Here is a 15,272-nt window from a genome sequence, read left to right as displayed (position 1 = left end):
TTCCCCTGCCCCTTGTCTCTCATATTTGTCCCAGGAATAGACTAAGCACCCAGAGGGCAGGGATAACTACTTAACTTATTTAGCAAAAACTGTGTGTTGTACCCAGTGCTAGCAGTATGTATATGTTTGAGGGCCTGACATCCCTGGATCTGAGTCCTCTGTTTCCCACTGGAACCATGCCCCTTCCGGTCCCAGTAAGTCTGAGAGAAGCTGGGAAGCAGGAGAGGGCCAAATACTACCTCAGGGTGCATCTTAGGGAGAGAAGGGACCTGGGGGTAGTGGGGTTCTGAGGAGTAAAACCACTTCCTGCGTAGCTAGTTCCTGCATTGGCAGCTGAAAGGGAGGAGGGGACGGAAGGAACAGAGTGGGGGTCGAGGGTCTACTGAGGCGCTGGAGATGAGAAGGCCAAGAGTCCTTCCCCACCTTGAAACTCCTCCCCTACTACTGGAGGAGATTTTACCAGTCTTTACTCCCCTGGGAGAGAGACAGAGGTCAAACAAGCAGTTTGGGTGGGAAAAGAGAACTGGAGGAAGTTGACAGGGATGGGCGGGGCCCGTGGGGGGGCTGACCAGGAACCCAGCTTCCTGCTTAGTACCCAGACATCCAGCCCCCGGCTCACCCCCACCCCTTCCAGCCCCCACTCCCCTCAGGAACTCAGGGTTCAGCCCTCCTCCAAATCCCAGCTACTCCTCCTCCATCGGTTTCTCCCCTCCAGGGGATGGAGGCTGAGAGACCCCAGGAAGAAGAAGACAGTGAGCAGGTGAGTTGGGCACCCGGTGGTGGAGGCTGACACAGGGAGGGAGGGAGGGAGGGAGGTAAGAGGACCTGAGGCAGAGATCAAGTGATATGCACTCAGGAGACTTGGAAGGGCTTGGGCACACTGAGGCAGGAACAGACAAAGAGAGGAAATGGGCCGCTAACCTAGCCCCCTGCCTACCATGCCCCTGCTTGACTGAAATGATCTCGGCATCAGGGCCCCCATCAGGATGAGCGCGGCTGGCCTCCTGTGAACACCACCACTAGGCCTTGGCGATCTGCTCCTCCATCCCCTCCTCCAGGGACCCGCCACACAGGTACCCCCACCCACCCAGGGAGCTCCCTGACCCTGGTGCCCCCATCCTCCCTGATCCCATTATCAGGGTCCACTCCATCATGGGCTCTCTCCCCTCCACTTCCTGGACTCCCCATTGCACCCCCTTACCTCTGACCATCAGTCCCTAATCACCTCACCCTGTCCATCCCTAACCCTGTTTCCCCACTCCACCCCCTGCCAACTCTGAGCCCCGCTCCTCCTCTCCCAGCCCTGGGGCCCCGCTCGGCCTCCCTGCTCTCCCTGCAGACTGAGCTCCTTCTGGACTTGGTGGCTGAGGCCCAGTCCCGCCGCCTAGAGGAGCAGAGAGCCACTTTCCATGCCCCTCAGAATCCCCCAAGCCTAACCAGAGCCCCACCCCGGCCTCTTGAGGACAGAGAACAGCTCTACAGCACCATCCTCAGTCACCAGGTAAGACCCCACCCCACTCAACCCCATCCTACCCCCCCCCCCACCACCACCACCACCAGGAGACAAGGTCCAGGCTTCCTTGTCTTTTGGCCCTGTTTACTTTGAGATGCAACCCCTCCTTTTCCCCAGGTATCTGCCCCTTTCCCAGGCCCTAGATCCCCCATCCCCATCACAGGTGTCCTGTATGCCCCTCTCACCAGCCCTGGCTCCTTTCAAGGGCCGCTCCTCTTAGAACCTCGCCAACACCCTCCCCTCCATTCCTCCAGTGCCAGCGGATGGAAGCCCAGCGGTCAGAGCCTCCCCTACCCCCAGGGGGGCAGGAGCTTCTGGAGTTGCTGCTGAGAGTTCAGGGTGGGGGTCGAATGGAAGAACAAAGGTCTCGGCCCCCCACACACACCTGCTGAGACTTGAGCCCCCCACCAGCCCCTCCACACTCCTGAGGCTCAAAGCTGGGCAGCCCACTGTATGCCCTCAACCCTGCTTGGCAGGGGCACCAGAGACTGGAAGACCCAGATGAAATCTCAATATTCATTGCCCTCATCGCCTTCCCTGGGAAATGGAGGGGGTGAAAGTCCTCAAACCCAGGGAATTAAAGGTATGATGGTCATTTAAGTCTCTCCTGGAGTACATGGAAGCATGAGGCGGTGAGAGGATTCCAGCCACCAAGGGACACCCCATCTCTACTCTGATCTCAGGGAGTGACTTGGAGTGTTGGTCCTAAACTGTAGGGACACCCCTAGCTGTCAAGCCACTAGGCAGGATCTGAGGGCTTAGGCCTCCATCTCCCAAGAAAAGGCAGATCTCTGAAGGTTATGACCTGACAGTTCCCCCCTCCTTCCCAGTGAAAAGAAAAGGTGGGCACAGCAGAGATAAAGAGGATTCTCTCACCACCAGCACCTCTTGGCCCCTACAGGCTGTGAACAGACACTTAGCCATGCTCACCCTCCCTCTCCACTGCTGCTCTGAGCCTGATGTTTTGGTTGTATGAATAAATGTAATTCCCCTCTGGACTGAAGACTGGTGTCTGGGGCTGCCGGGATGGAGGGTAGGACAGTGAGGCCAGAGGCTGCCTCTCTCCCCAGCCTGGCGCGAGGCCAGCTCCCCTCCCAGGCTGGTTAATTACAGGCTGATTAAGCAGCGGCTGGAGACCTCCTTAATTACCCCCTCCCGCCCCCTCTCCTGGTTTTAATTAAGTAGAACAGGGAGGGGAGTCATTAGGACAAGAAATATGAACTGAGCTGTCTGTGAACCCAGGCATGTCAGCGACCAGAGTCCACGACCAGAGTCCCTGATTCAGAAACCTGGTGGCAGGCTCCCTGCCCCCACGCCCCCAACATGCCCCCCACCCAAGTCGCAGAAGTCCAGCCCCAGGGCTTCCCCATATTTTCCCCGATGGGCTGCTCTCCTCCCAGCGTCCCTTCTACCCTCTCCCCGCCTCCACTCGGTCTCAGTTCCTCTGTTTCTGTGTATTTCTCTCCGCCCCCAGCTCCTCCCTGTTCCTCCTCTCTTCTCCCCTCCTCTTCCTCCCTGGCTCCCCTCCCCCAGCCTCCCTCCCTCGCTCCCCCCCTTCTCCCTCCTCCCTTCTCCCTCTCTCTTACACACCCCCGCTTGGGCCTCTTCTCTCTCTCCGGCTCCATTTTCTCCGCCGCCGGGGGCCAGGGTCTCCTGTGGGGGGCCCAGCCGGTACCCCAGGTCTCCCTTCAGGGCCGGGGTGAACCCCTCAGGGAGCCGGGAAGGGGGGAGACGGGCGGGAGTTGGGGCGGACGGAACAGCGGCCCCAGCGAGTTTGGGGGGGAAGTAACCAGGCGGGGGGAGGGGCAGAGCAGGGAGGGGGCCCCAGGGCCCCCCCCCCAACTATGGACGAACGGCTGCTGGGGCCGCCCCCTCCAGGCGGGGGCCGGGGGGGCCTGGGATTGGTGGGTGGGGAACCTGGTGGCCCTGGCGAACCTCCCGGTGGCGGAGACCCGGGTGGGGGAAGTGGGGGGGTCCCGGGAGGCCGAGGGAAGCAAGACATCGGGGACATTCTGCAGCAGATAATGACCATCACCGACCAGAGCCTGGACGAGGCCCAGGCCAAGTGAGTGCCCCCACCCCGGGACCCCACACAGACCCAGCAGAAGCCCCATTCACAAGCTCTGAGTCTTGTGGGAGTCCCACCCCCCCAACTCCTGGATCCTCTCCAAGATCCTACAGCTCTCCTCTCCTTATTCCCCCTGAACCCCCAGATAAGTGATCCTTCTCAAACCTCCCTTCACCCCCAGGCCCTGAAACCTTAAGGAGGGGAACTCCAGGTGCTCTCACTCCCCTCTCCTAACCTCTCATTGACCCCCCACATTTCCCTGGAACATCCCTCCATCTCCAGAGCCTCCTTCCAGCTCACCTGCCTTCTCTACAGACCTGAGGACCTCCACACCCCTGGAGAGTTCCTGCCTCCCCTCTCCACTGTGGTCCAGTCTCCAAAGGTCCTCACCTACCCTTTGCCCCTGCTCAGTCCCAGGACCCCTGACACACTGAACTCCCCACTTTAGCCTGCTGCCCCTAACCCCAATCTGGCACCCCAAACTCTGCTTCTCCCCATTCTCCATCTCTCTTTCTCTGAAATATACCTAGTCACCCTCATGTCTGCAGTCACCCCCAAACTCCCTTTCTGTAGACTATCCCACAGTCCCCTGTCTGCCCAAGAGGTCTTTATCCTGCCATCTCCACCTTCGCTCCATCTGCTGGAAGCCAAGCAGCTTCCCCACATCTCCATGCTCTGATAGCTGATCTCTTCCCAAGAACCCCCAGTTCCATTCTGCCCCCGACTACACTTTCTTCCTACCTTGTTCTCAGGCTCCCCTCAACTTCATGGTTCTCCACCACCACCTGTCTCTGTAGCTCAGCTTTTCTCTCCCATTCCTCCCAAGGAAACATGCCCTAAACTGCCACCGAATGAAGCCAGCTCTCTTTAGCGTCCTGTGTGAAATCAAGGAGAAAACCGGTATGTGGATCCCCTTCTCATTCCTCAGCTCTGGGGATGAAATCCTGTTTACTATAGACTCAGGCTAAGAGTTTGACAGCTTGGGGCCCAGAATAAATTGGGGGTCAGGGAAGTTGCAAAGGGTGGCTGGGGAGGGAACCAAAGAAATTTGGGTTTCCAGGAGGCATCCAGAGGGCTGAGAATTGGGTGTGGGATCCCTGGGTCTCTAAGTCCACTCACCCGCACAAACTAGGCCTCAGCATTCGAAGCTCCCAGGAGGAGGAGCCGGTGGACCCACAGCTGATGCGCTTGGACAACATGCTTCTGGCAGAGGGTGTGGCTGGGCCCGAGAAAGGGGGGGGCTCAGCGGCAGCAGCTGCAGCTGCTGCAGCTTCTGGGGGCGGCGTGTCCCCTGACAACTCCATCGAACACTCGGACTATCGCAGCAAACTTGCCCAAATTCGCCATATCTATCACTCAGAGCTGGAGAAATATGAGCAGGTGAGGAGAGGAGGCTGGAGTGGATGGAGGTTCTTTGGGGGGAATCCCAAGGCCAAAGGGCTCCTCTTCACAGCCTGCCGGCCCTCACTCCAGGCATGTAATGAGTTCACAACCCACGTCATGAACCTGCTGAGGGAGCAGAGCCGCACGCGGCCTGTGGCACCCAAGGAAATGGAGCGCATGGTGAGCATCATCCATCGAAAGTTCAGCGCCATCCAGATGCAGCTCAAGCAGAGCACCTGCGAGGCTGTCATGATCTTGCGTTCCCGTTTCCTGGATGCCAGGTGGGACCTAGGGGCCCAGGCCTGCCCACAGCACTGGGATCCTTCCCATTCTTCAAGCCCCTGGGCCACCATGTTGCACAACACGGTACTCCATGACAATGGCGTCCTCTGGAGTGATGCAATATGGAGTTCCTGCTAGGATAACAATGTCCTCACCACCCTTCTTTCTCTAGACGAAAACGCCGTAACTTTAGCAAACAGGCTACTGAGGTCCTAAATGAGTATTTCTATTCTCACCTGAGTAACCCATATCCTAGTGAGGAGGCTAAGGAGGAGCTTGCCAAGAAGTGTGGAATCACTGTCTCTCAGGTATTGGGGAGGAGTTTTCTGGCAAAAAGCTCTGCAATCCTATTGACTGAGAGTCTTAACAGAGAGAAAGGTTTCCACATGACTCTCTCTTCTGCCCACCACCCCACAGGTCTCCAACTGGTTTGGCAACAAGAGGATTCGCTATAAGAAAAATATTGGAAAGTTCCAAGAAGAGGCAAACATCTATGCCGTCAAGACTGCTGTGTCAGTCACCCAGGGGGGCCACAGCCGCACCAGCTCCCCAACACCCCCTTCTTCCGCAGGTGGATCCAGCTGCCACCCTGGCTGGCTATTTTGCATACTTCCTACTGTTTGTTCCCACTTCCTATCTAGGCAAGATCGTTGCAGAATGGGGCATTTGGGGTTGAAAGAGACCAACTTGAGATGGGGTGGGGATGTCAGGGGACAGAGTCCACTCCAGCAAAGTTACTCTTGCCTCTCTAAAGCAAGTGGCCAGCAGAGGCTCAGCAATAGCCTCCTTCTGAATGTTAAAATGTTTTGTGAATGATTTGTGCATGGTAGTGTGCCCCCAGAGAACTAGTTCAGAAGGCTTTTTGGAAACAGCTGTGGTGCATCTCTTGTCTGCCATCACAGGCATTGTTATACATGTCCCTAATTCCCTCTCTGCTCCCCCAAGGCTCTGGCGGCTCTTTCAATCTCTCAGGATCTGGAGACATGTTTCTGGGGATGCCTGGACTCAATGGAGATTCCTACTCTGCTTCCCAGGTCAGGTGGCCCATCTTCCCTTAAGTAGGATTTTCCCAAACTTGGTTTCCCTCCCTTCAGGATATGAGACTTTTTTCTTTTGAGCCTTCTCACTGTCATACCTCCTTTGGCTGCCCACAGGTGGAATCACTCCGACACTCAATGGGGCCAGGGGGCTATGGGGATAACCTCGGGGGCAGCCAGATGTACAGCCCTCGGGAAATGAGGGTGAGTAGATTTCTGAAGTCCTCTCTGCCACTCACCAGGACAGAAGGGCCTTTTCCCTGGCACCATTGTCCCCAACATTGGGTTTCCCAGAGCCCTACCCCAACTGTCTCTTTTTCCAGGCAAACGGTGGCGGCTGGCAGGAGGCTGTGACCCCATCCTCGGTGACATCCCCCACAGAGGGACCAGGGAGCGTTCATTCTGACACTTCCAACTGATCTCGCCCCTTAGGGCCACAGGGGTGGGGGTTCACAAAATGACTCTTGAAGAAGACGCAGGCATCCAGAGGACAAACCCCAGACACAGGAGAAGCACAAGACAGAAGGGCAAAAATAGGGTTGTCCCCTCCTCCATCAGACTCTTGGTGCTGGGGGTGCTGACTACATGGGAGGGAGAATGGGGTCCCCTTAGGGGAAAGTGGGGTCTGTCTTCCCCTTTTTCCCTTTTTTTTCCAGCCTGTTTTCCTCTCCCCCTTATACACACTCAGAATCCTGTTTTTCAGATCCCTCTTCCTCTCACCATACAACTGTTGTTCCCCACACCCACCCCCTCTGGTTTTGACCACTCTCCCTCCCCCACCCCTTATCTGTTCTGGGATCTGTGGAGATGCCAGCCCTGCCCTACCAGAGATGCCAAAAACGGGGACACAACTTCTGGACAGATGACTTAGGCCACGCCTCCGTGCCTCCCACCCCACTGCCCCTCCGGATGGCTTTATTACCTCATTCGCAGCTCATCTTAAACCAATAGAATCGCTCGGTGGACAAGAGTGTCTGACTCAGATATCTACCTCGGAGGGAGTTTCTGCTACTCTATGGAATTGTTGACTGGGCTTTGGGGTCGAACTTTTTTTTTCTTCTAAGAAAAGAAAAAGGAACCCTGGGACCATCTTTTTTTTTTTTTTTTTTAATGTTTTGTTGTTGTTGGTTTTTAACTTTTAATTTAGTTTGGGGTAGTAGATATTTTTATAAATATGTTAATTTTTTTTTTTAATGTTTTCCCATGTTAGGGGTGATAGTCAAAGGAGTCATAAGAGAAAGGGGAACAAATAAATATGGTGAAGAGGCCCACCTGGCTCCAGTCCTGTCCATCAGGAATTATATTTAGCAAGGGACCAAGCCTGCCCCTCTAAAATCACTTGTTCTCCTTTGCTTGTAAAATCCTAGGTGTTTGCTTGTGCAAGCAGCTTCCTGCTGCAATTTGGTATGGAGGCCGTCGGGGGCTTGCTCGACTCGCCTGTTCTCCCTCTTCCCCACAACACTTGGGCAGGGATAGACAATAATTTTAAAGAATTGCCACCTTCCCCTGTGACACATCTTTAAACCTTTTTTTAGCTACTATTTGCAGATTGGAGGGAGAGGGAGGGGGATATTGTGAAATAAGTACGGGTTGGGGTGCTTGTGTATGTATCTGAATTTCCCTAGAAATGATGTATCTTTTTCTCAGTCCAAAATCAAAAGGGTTAGGAGAGAAAGGAGGTTGCTAAAAGCTAGGTGTGGGGAGAAGTAAAATCACCACTGCCCCATCCTTGGCCCTGGACCCTATCATCTGAACCCTTCAAACATCCTCAGGATTTCACAAGACTGTCATAGTGGAAAAGTTCTGTCAAAGATCCAGGCAGGATTTGAGGCAGGTTGGGATTGTGATGGGTGGAGGGCGGGAGGCACGGGCCGGGGGCAGTTCTCTCTTCACTTGTAAACTTGTAGTCTCACAGGAAAAATAAAAGTTTTAAATAAAGACATTTCTTTTTTTCCCTGGGTTTAGTTGAGAATTATTTTCAAAAACATGAGAAATCCTAGAAAAATATTTTTCTCTCATAAAGTCCCAAACAGGTTTTCCCTAATTTCCTGAGTCTTGCCTTCACCACCCAGACCCCATGTTTCACCCTTTTTTTTCCATGGGAAAAAGCCTGGCTTGAACCCTGTTGCCTGGCAACCTTGCCTCCTCAAGATGAGGCTCCAGTGGTCCATCAAGCAGCCCTCAGCAGACGGAACAGGTTGGGGGTCCTGAGGATGAGAGACCCAAGGAGGTGCACTCCCCACCCCCACGGATGTGGCAGTGCCCAGGGGTGGGGTGATAATTGTTTCTCCTATGTTCTGAAGGACTCTTGTCGGAGAGTCATGAATTCCTAGCATTCCCTGTGCCAGGACAGGACTAGGAGAGGGTGTAAGCCCCACCTAGGGCGGAGGCCACAGCAGTGAGGGGCAGACAAAGGCAGGAGCCTGGGAAGAAAGCAGGATGGCAACGGGGGCAGCGGTCGGAGCCTGGGCGCTGGTCCTCAGTCTGTGGGGTGAGCCACTCTCCCCACATCTATCTTCCCTTCCGAAAGCACTCTGCCCCCTCCCCAAATCTCCCCAGAACTTTCCTGGAACCTGGATACCACTTTTCAGACTCCCTCACACACCCTGTGCTAGTTTTATCAGCTCCATCTCCTTTCCTGCTCCTCCACCTTGGTGCTGTTTTCCAGGGGCAGCAGTAGGCAGTCGAAACCTCACAGCCCAGATCGGGAAGCCACTGGTGCTGAATTGTAAGGGTGCTCCCAAGAAACCACCCCAGCAACTGGAATGGAAATTGGTAAGCGGGTCTCCTGTTATACCCTGCCCACCCACCTCCCTGCCTCATGAGTCTTTTCCCAAAGGGCTTGCACTGTTTAGGCCCCTCTCTTCTGTCCCCAGAACACAGGCCGGACAGAAGCTTGGAAGATCCTGTCTCCCCAGGGAGGTCCCTGGGATAGTGTGGCTCGAGTCCTCCCCAATGGCTCCCTCCTCCTGCCGGCCATTGGGATCCAGGATGAGGGGACTTTCCGGTGCCGAGCAATGAGCCAGAATGGAAAGGAGACCAAGTCCAGCTACCAAGTTCGAGTCTACCGTAAGGGTTCCAGGGCCTTCCCCGAGGCCCACTTTTCATCTAAGGAAAAGCCTTCAACCCTAGCCCTTGGCTCCTTAGCCCTGGTGTGTGAGAACCTCTAACTTCACTGTCCCAACCCCACAACCAGGATGTGAGGATCTTCAAAGCCTCAGCCTCTGATTGGAATTTTCACTCCTTCAGAGATTCCTGGAAAGCCAGAAATTGTTGATCCTGCCTCTGAACTCACGGCTGGTGTCCCCAATAAGGTAGTGGAAGAAAATGGGAGTAGAACATGGTCCCGAGAATGGGAGGGGAGTGTAGCTAAGTGTGTATGGAGTCTCTTATTTTCAAAGATGATGAGGTCACTCTTTCCCCAGGTGGGGACATGTGTGTCTGAGGGGGGCTATCCTGCAGGGACTCTTAGCTGGCACTTGGATGGGAAACCCCTGGTACCTGATGGCAAAGGTGAGTCCCAAGTCCCCTTCTTCCTCCTGCAACTGCCTTCTTTTTGATCCCTCTTCCCCCCCACACACACACCCTGGGATATCTTACCTTCTTCCCCCACCACAGGAGTGTCTGTGAAAGAAGAAACCAGGAGACACCCTGAGACAGGGCTTTTCACACTCCAGTCAGAGCTGATGGTGACCCCAGCCCGGGGAGGAGCGCCCCACACTACCTTCTCCTGTAGCTTCAGCCCTGGCCTTCCCCGGCGCCGACCCCTGCACACAGCCCCCATCCAGCTTAGTGTCTGGGGTAAGCAGAGATGGGGAGGGCTCCTAGCTCTGGGGAATACAATCTGAAAGTATGGCCACTGGGACCACACGCATATGTAACTCTGAGCCTCGTGCCCCTTCCCAGCCCCAGAGCCTGTGCCTCTGGAGGAGATCCAATTGGTGGTGAAGCCAGAAAGTGGAACAGTAGCTCTTGGTGGAACCGTGACCCTGACCTGTGAAGCCCCCACCCAGCCCCCTCCTCAAATCCACTGGATCAAGGACGTGAGTGACCTGAAGAGGGGGCTAGGAGGTAGATATACATAACTGACAACTAGAGAGAGGCAGTCAAGAGGCTGGGGAAGAGGACAAGGTATCTGAGGTTGTGGAGACAAAGACAGGAGTACGGGATATACAGACAGGGGCTGTAATAGTCTCCTGCCCCACTTCCCCACCTCCCAGGGCACGCCCCTGCCGCTTCCCCCCAGCGCAGTGCTGCTCCTCCCTGAGGTAGGGCCTCAGGATGAGGGAACCTACAGCTGTGTGGCCACCCATCCCAGCCATGGGCCCCAGGAAAGCCAGGCTGTCAGCATCAGCATCATTGGTGAGACCTCTCCCCAGATCCCAGGGACCCTGTGCAGGCTCCAATTCCCTACCCTGTTCTGGCATTTTCCCTAAGAGCCATCTCACATCTCCCTCAGTGGACCCACACCCAGGCCTCGGCTGCCCCACCCAAACCCTACCAAGAGAGCAGCCCAGCCTATCCCCTCTCCACTCTGAACTGAAGAAAGGGAAGACTCCACTGGGGCTCCCACTAAATAGCCCTTTCCCAAACTGAAGCCTCCCTTTCTGACTTGCCTGACTTGTCTTCTAGAAACAGTCGAGGAGGGGCCAACTGCAGGTGAGGAGTTGAATAAGGTCAGAGAAGCAGACAGACCCCAACATGAATGGTGAGTGGTAGGGGCTGTGCCCTCAATCCTCCCCATTTCCCTACAGGCTCTGTGGGAGGGCCAGGGCTGGGAACTCTAGCCCTGGCCCTGGGGATCCTGGGAGGCCTGGGGATAGTCGCCCTGCTCATTGGGATCAGTATGTGGCGAAGGTGGCGACACCAAGGAGAGAAGAGGTGAGTGCAGAAAGCCAGACACTTCACACTTGGGGCTTCCTGGCAGCAAGGAGAGGTGTGGGGGAAGTGCTAGGACCCATGTGCATAATTTCTCCAATCTTCCTCCCCAGGAAGGCCCCAGAAAACCAGGAGGAGGAGGAGGAAGAGCGTGCAGAGCTGAATCAGTCTGAGGAGCCCGAGGCAGCCGAGAGCAATGCAGGAGGGCCTTGAAAGGCCCACAGCCACCCCCATCACTCAGCTCCCTTTTCTTTTCCCCATACTCTGTTCTGGCCCCAGATGAGTTCTCCCCTGTACAACCTCCACTCACCTCACCAAACTTTCTTCCACAACCAGAGCCTCCCATGAACAGCGATGAGTAAACAACTGACAAACCTTGCTCCCTTTGCTCTTGTGTGTGTGTGTGTTTGTGTGTGTGCGATGCCCTCACCCCTGCAACCCTGAGAGATTTGAAGGAAAGGGCTCACCCCCACACTTCAAAACACCACATCAAATATCTACTCAAAGTGGGAAGGAAGCAGGGAAGGACAAAGGTGGGCAGAGTTCCCATCGACACATCTCACCTTGTTTATTGAATTTGTAACAAAGGAGGTAGTGAGGGGAAGGAAGCACTTAAAAATTATAACCCATACTAGAAACTGAGGAGAGAAAAATTAAATTAACAAGAGGAAAGTCGGGGAGAGTCAGGAGGAGACTTGCCCACCTTTCAACATCAAATCAAGAAACCTGGGGAAAGCAAGGGATGAGGAATGAGGAGAAACACATTCTCTTCAGTCCATGCTCCTCTCCCAGAGCTGGGAGGTATGATTCTACTGAGTGAGCAGTTCAGGGCAGATGCTTCTCTCATCCTATGCACAGATTTCACTCTTCCTCCCCACACCCTCCTGGAGAGTGGCCACTGTTGGCCTTTGTCAACAGAAATGGAGTGGCTGGGGTGGGGGGAGGGTCCAGGGGTAGGAAAAGTTCAGCAGGGACCCTCAATACTGATTCATCTCTGGCTAGAGGTGGGTAGAAAGAAGACACAGCTCAAATACTGAGCAGCCAGAAAAAGAAGAAGATGGCGAGAAACAGGAAGAGGGAGTCCTGCCAGCTGGAGGGTGGGTGACCCTGTCCCAGATCCACACCTGTGGGAGAAAGGAAAGCTGCAGGAGAAGTATCCAGGGCCGGGAGGGGGCCTGAGGGGATTCAGGGGGCTCCCAGGTAGGAGCTAAGGGAAGGCTCTTACCTGTACCCCGGTGGAATGGCTCATGGGTATTGAAGACAGTGGTGAAAAATCCAAAGGGAAAAGCACCAACACCAAATGAGAAGTGAAAACCCCCAGTATCACCAAATGGCTGGAATCCCTGAGGAGGCAGAGAAAGTCAGAGGGAGATTGGGCAAGTCTTTAGCAAGTAAGAAACACAATCGGACAAGACTCACCCCTCTGCTCTCTGGAGCTGGCCGCTGACCCTGGGGGCGGGGTGGAGTTTTCAATCTGAGGAAGAGAGGAACATCAATAGGAAATGTTCTCTCCAATTCCATGCCCCATTCCCAGGGAGAAAGGCTTCCACTTTCCCTCAGCACCCTCCTCTCTCACCTGGGATCCTGGGACTTCTGGCTCCCTCGCCCATAAAGGGGGACAACCTTGTCTCTGCTGATCCCAGCTTTACATACTGGGCACTCTTGCCGTTCAGGCCTTGTCTCCAGCCACTGGGGGGAAAAATGAAGTGGTTTCCAGTACACAGCAGGGTCTTCCAGCTCCTAAGACCTCCCCATTTCCCTCTTCATCTCCTCTGAGTACGCACCTGATGAAGACAGGGCCAACTGGATGGGGGGGAAAAAAAAAGGTCAAACTAGCTACAGAAAGGAGACACAGACCACACCTCACAGAGTTCCATCTCACCCCCAATTCCCAAGTTATTACCTGCTGTTTCTTTTCATATTTTCTGCCACCTCTACCATTATAGCCAACTTGGCCTTCCAGCTTCTCTCATCTCCCAACACCTAAAGCTTCATCCTCAAGATGCTCAACCCTCTCCTTTCGCCCAACACACACACACACTCATCCCCTCCCTTCTCTGCCTTTCTACTTAATTTCCAGTTCTCTTCAACCACCCCTTTCCAGATCTCCTCTTACAGCCCAAGCCCCATCCATGCCCCCAAACTCCCAAACCAAACCCCCTAAATAGCACCTTCCCCCACTGCTCCTCTTACTTTCTTCCAGGCCCAATAAAGTTCCTATTTTCACAGTCCTTTAACCTCTCAAGACTGCCCCTCCACAGTGCCCTTGTCCCGGGGCATACCACCCCTTCCACATCTCATCTGAATGTGATCCCCACATTACCTCGGTCTCCCCCAACTTAACTGACTCGTTCCTCCCCTATCCTTTGAGTCTAATCCGTTTCCACCTGCAGAGCTAAAATCCCTCACTCCTCTGGGGTAAGGTGGCTCGGGTTTCACCTGTACAGATGTGCGGTGCCCAGCCTTGCGCCCCACTTCCTCCTAACACACCTTACGCCCCAGCTCCTAGTTCCTATGCCTCTTCTTTCCATGGGTCGCGTCTATACAGACTTGACCTTCCCACCCGCTTATACCCGAAAAGACGTTATGTCCCTTCCTCGAGACTCACCTATGGGGTTGTGCCCTCTGATTATCCGTATGATTGTATGGTCCCCTTGCCCCCTGCTTTCCCTGTATGAAGGTGAGCCCCATTCCTTTTTGCCCCCTTCCCGAGTCTCACCAGAACAGGTGGCCACATACACTGACCACAGCTTCCCGAGCAGTCTCCAGACATATATTACATTCGAAGGTTGCGCCCGCCCCGCCCCGCTCGCGGTTTGGCCCTTCGGGGCCCCCGTCCTCCTCCTCTGCTGCTGCCATGGCCAGTTCTGTTTCGCCCCCAAGTACCCTTAATCCCCGAGAACACACACACAAGCCCCAACAAACGAGAAACCGCCTCCTGCTCGCGATTGCTGGGGAGGCCTTAAGCTGTTTTAATCACTATTGGTCTGAGGACCTGCCAATCACGCAGGATTCAAAAGAAAGGATTGGTTGAGAGAGCAGGATGGAGAGAAGTTTGCTCGGTCCTGCCCTTGCACAATAACTATTGGCTGATCCAGTCGCAGTCGGTATGCACTGTCAAGGGATTGATAACGTCATGCGTCCCGTTGCCGGGCTAGGGGAAGCTTTGTTCATCTTGGGTACCTGCCGGTCATAACCAAAGGCTAGAAGCAATTGGTTCTGGACTACATAGACCTCGCCCGCTATAAGCCTCTCTCTCGGCCTCTTTCAGAGAATGTCCGAATTCCTATTGGACTTTGGAGCGTATGGCTCCAAAGCAATTGATTGGCTAGAACTCGACGGAAAATGGTGGTTAGGTAAAATGCGCGTGCGCAACAGGCGGCGGGAAGGACTGAGCCAATCCTATGAGTGTTGAGACTTCTCTGGTCCCACCCCTTCACCTCTAACTTGTCTCCATGGTGACTGCTTTACAACTGGCTGGGTTTGGGGGTTCAAAGGACTCGGCTCATCCGGGTCCTCTGGCTGTGGTCTCTCGGTCTCTCTCTCTCTCTCTCTCTTTCTCCCTCTCTCCCTCCCTCTCCCTCTCTCGGCTGATTGGGCCATTTATTTCGCCCTGATTGGCCGAGATCGGAAAAGACGGCGAAGAGCGCAGAAAAGACGGCAAATACTAGGGTCGCAGGGTTCAAAATGGCTCCGGCCTCCTTTGCTGATATAGACAGCAGAACTTGGGTCCGCCCCTACCTCTTAAGAAAGAAAGGAGCAGAACTGGGATTAGCCCGATGTTTGGATGCTGTGTGCATCGACCTGCGGCGCTGGTGTTAACTCACATTCCTCGGCTGACGACTCAGCCCGCCCCTCTCTAGGTGACTTACAGAGCTGGCTAAACTAAAGGAACACCCCCTTTTTAAAGTGACACAGTAGAACAGAGTTAACTTCGACTCCGTTTTAAACCTTAGCAGAAAAGGCCTAGCTCTACCCTTTTGTGAGTGGGTGGAGGGACAAGCCCCGCCCCTTTTAAGGCTATCCGGAGCGGAACGGGATTAGGCCCGCCCCTTCTTGTAAGGTTCCCAGGGGAACTGGGGGTCTTCATCCTGGGTTGGACCCTGGGATT

At 54.8% G+C, this 15,272-nt stretch overlaps 4 protein-coding genes across 11 annotated transcripts; 3 read left to right on the top strand and 1 right to left on the bottom strand.

Annotated features, from left to right (window-relative positions):
* Nucleotides 1-28: 28 nt before the first annotated feature.
* Nucleotides 29-2,511, top strand: GPSM3 (G protein signaling modulator 3). Its single transcript, XM_016121599.2, has 4 exons — nt 29-760; nt 974-1,073; nt 1,302-1,501; nt 1,768-2,511. Exons 1-4 carry the CDS (start codon nt 719-721, stop codon nt 1,903-1,905), a joined length of 480 nt encoding a protein of 159 aa, XP_015977085.1. The 5' UTR covers nt 29-718; the 3' UTR covers nt 1,906-2,511.
* Nucleotides 1,933-8,221, top strand: PBX2 (PBX homeobox 2). 2 transcript variants are annotated; one of them, XM_016121578.2, is made up of 9 exons: nt 1,933-2,096; nt 4,408-4,481; nt 4,714-4,961; nt 5,055-5,245; nt 5,419-5,554; nt 5,664-5,817; nt 6,192-6,280; nt 6,401-6,487; nt 6,607-8,221. In XM_016121578.2, exons 2-9 carry the CDS (start codon nt 4,433-4,435, stop codon nt 6,700-6,702), a joined length of 1,050 nt encoding a protein of 349 aa, XP_015977064.1. In that variant the 5' UTR covers nt 1,933-2,096; nt 4,408-4,432; the 3' UTR covers nt 6,703-8,221. The 2 variants fall into 2 exon arrangements, with proteins under 2 accessions (XP_015977064.1, XP_015977063.1); XM_016121577.2 differs by lacking the exon at nt 1,933-2,096 and adding an exon at nt 3,072-3,578.
* A 151-nt stretch (nt 8,222-8,372) lies between these two features.
* Nucleotides 8,373-11,540, top strand: AGER (advanced glycosylation end-product specific receptor). 4 transcript variants are annotated; one of them, XM_016121579.2, is made up of 11 exons: nt 8,659-8,774; nt 8,952-9,058; nt 9,160-9,352; nt 9,533-9,597; nt 9,709-9,796; nt 9,902-10,084; nt 10,190-10,326; nt 10,504-10,645; nt 10,916-10,942; nt 11,038-11,164; nt 11,275-11,540. In XM_016121579.2, the coding sequence occupies exons 1-11, from the start codon at nt 8,723-8,725 to the stop codon at nt 11,372-11,374; spliced, it is 1,221 nt and encodes a 406-aa protein (XP_015977065.2). In that variant the 5' UTR covers nt 8,659-8,722; the 3' UTR covers nt 11,375-11,540. The 4 variants fall into 4 exon arrangements, with proteins under 4 accessions (XP_036094339.1, XP_015977065.2, XP_015977066.2 ...); XM_016121580.2 differs by lacking the exon at nt 11,038-11,164 and having other exon boundaries at nt 10,916-10,991; XM_036238441.1 differs by having other exon boundaries at nt 9,533-9,796.
* Nucleotides 11,541-11,699: 159 nt separating this feature from the next.
* On the bottom strand, nt 11,700-14,129 carry RNF5 (ring finger protein 5). 4 transcript variants are annotated; one of them, XM_016121595.2, is made up of 6 exons: nt 13,881-14,129; nt 12,946-12,964; nt 12,738-12,850; nt 12,581-12,635; nt 12,387-12,504; nt 11,700-12,285 (listed from the first exon to the last, which is right to left on the bottom strand). In XM_016121595.2, the coding sequence occupies exons 1-6, from the start codon at nt 14,018-14,020 to the stop codon at nt 12,188-12,190; spliced, it is 543 nt and encodes a 180-aa protein (XP_015977081.1). In that variant the 5' UTR covers nt 14,021-14,129; the 3' UTR covers nt 11,700-12,187. The 4 variants fall into 4 exon arrangements, with proteins under 4 accessions (XP_015977081.1, XP_036094392.1, XP_015977083.1 ...); XM_036238499.1 differs by lacking the exon at nt 13,881-14,129 and adding an exon at nt 13,770-13,874; XM_016121597.2 differs by lacking the exon at nt 13,881-14,129 and adding an exon at nt 13,065-13,267.
* Between the last annotated feature and the right edge of the window lie 1,143 nt (nt 14,130-15,272).

This window comes from Rousettus aegyptiacus, unplaced genomic scaffold (genome assembly GCF_014176215.1).
Source record: "Rousettus aegyptiacus isolate mRouAeg1 unplaced genomic scaffold, mRouAeg1.p scaffold_m13_p_1, whole genome shotgun sequence".
In the NCBI taxonomy this organism is placed as follows: Eukaryota; Metazoa; Chordata; class Mammalia; order Chiroptera; family Pteropodidae; genus Rousettus; species Rousettus aegyptiacus.
The sequence above is the reverse complement of the archived record's forward strand: the minus strand, read 5'-3'. Positions and strand labels throughout refer to the sequence as shown.

What these genes read in the sequence shown, in the direction of transcription:
- GPSM3 (XM_016121599.2), top strand. Translation starts at nt 719, where the DNA reads ATGGAGGCTGAGAGACCCCAGGAAGAAGAAGACAGTGAGCAG. An exon ending in TCCAGGGACCCGCCACACAG is followed by an intron (nt 1,074 to 1,301) that starts GTACCCCCACCC and finishes CTCCTCTCCCAG; the next exon opens with CCCTGGGGCCCCGCTCGGCC. An exon ending in GCACCATCCTCAGTCACCAG is followed by an intron (nt 1,502 to 1,767) that starts GTAAGACCCCAC and finishes CCATTCCTCCAG; the next exon opens with TGCCAGCGGATGGAAGCCCA.
- PBX2 (XM_016121577.2), top strand. Translation starts at nt 3,358, where the DNA reads ATGGACGAACGGCTGCTGGGGCCGCCCCCTCCAGGCGGGGGCCGGGGG. An exon ending in CTGGACGAGGCCCAGGCCAA is followed by an intron (nt 3,579 to 4,407) that starts GTGAGTGCCCCC and finishes ATTCCTCCCAAG; the next exon opens with GAAACATGCCCTAAACTGCC. An exon ending in ACAGCCCTCGGGAAATGAGG is followed by an intron (nt 6,488 to 6,606) that starts GTGAGTAGATTT and finishes CTCTTTTTCCAG; the next exon opens with GCAAACGGTGGCGGCTGGCA.
- AGER (XM_036238441.1), top strand. Translation starts at nt 8,723, where the DNA reads ATGGCAACGGGGGCAGCGGTCGGAGCCTGGGCGCTGGTCCTCAGTCTG. An exon ending in GCTGGTCCTCAGTCTGTGGG is followed by an intron (nt 8,775 to 8,951) that starts GTGAGCCACTCT and finishes GCTGTTTTCCAG; the next exon opens with GGGCAGCAGTAGGCAGTCGA. An exon ending in AGCAACTGGAATGGAAATTG is followed by an intron (nt 9,059 to 9,159) that starts GTAAGCGGGTCT and finishes TTCTGTCCCCAG; the next exon opens with AACACAGGCCGGACAGAAGC.
- RNF5 (XM_016121595.2), bottom strand. Translation starts at nt 14,020, where the DNA reads ATGGCAGCAGCAGAGGAGGAGGACGGGGGCCCCGAAGGGCCAAACCGC. An exon ending in CAGCTCCAGAGAGCAGAGGG is followed by an intron (nt 12,505 to 12,580) that starts GTGAGTCTTGTC and finishes CTGCCTCCTCAG; the next exon opens with GGATTCCAGCCATTTGGTGA. An exon ending in GCCATTCCACCGGGGTACAG is followed by an intron (nt 12,286 to 12,386) that starts GTAAGAGCCTTC and finishes TTTCTCCCACAG; the next exon opens with GTGTGGATCTGGGACAGGGT.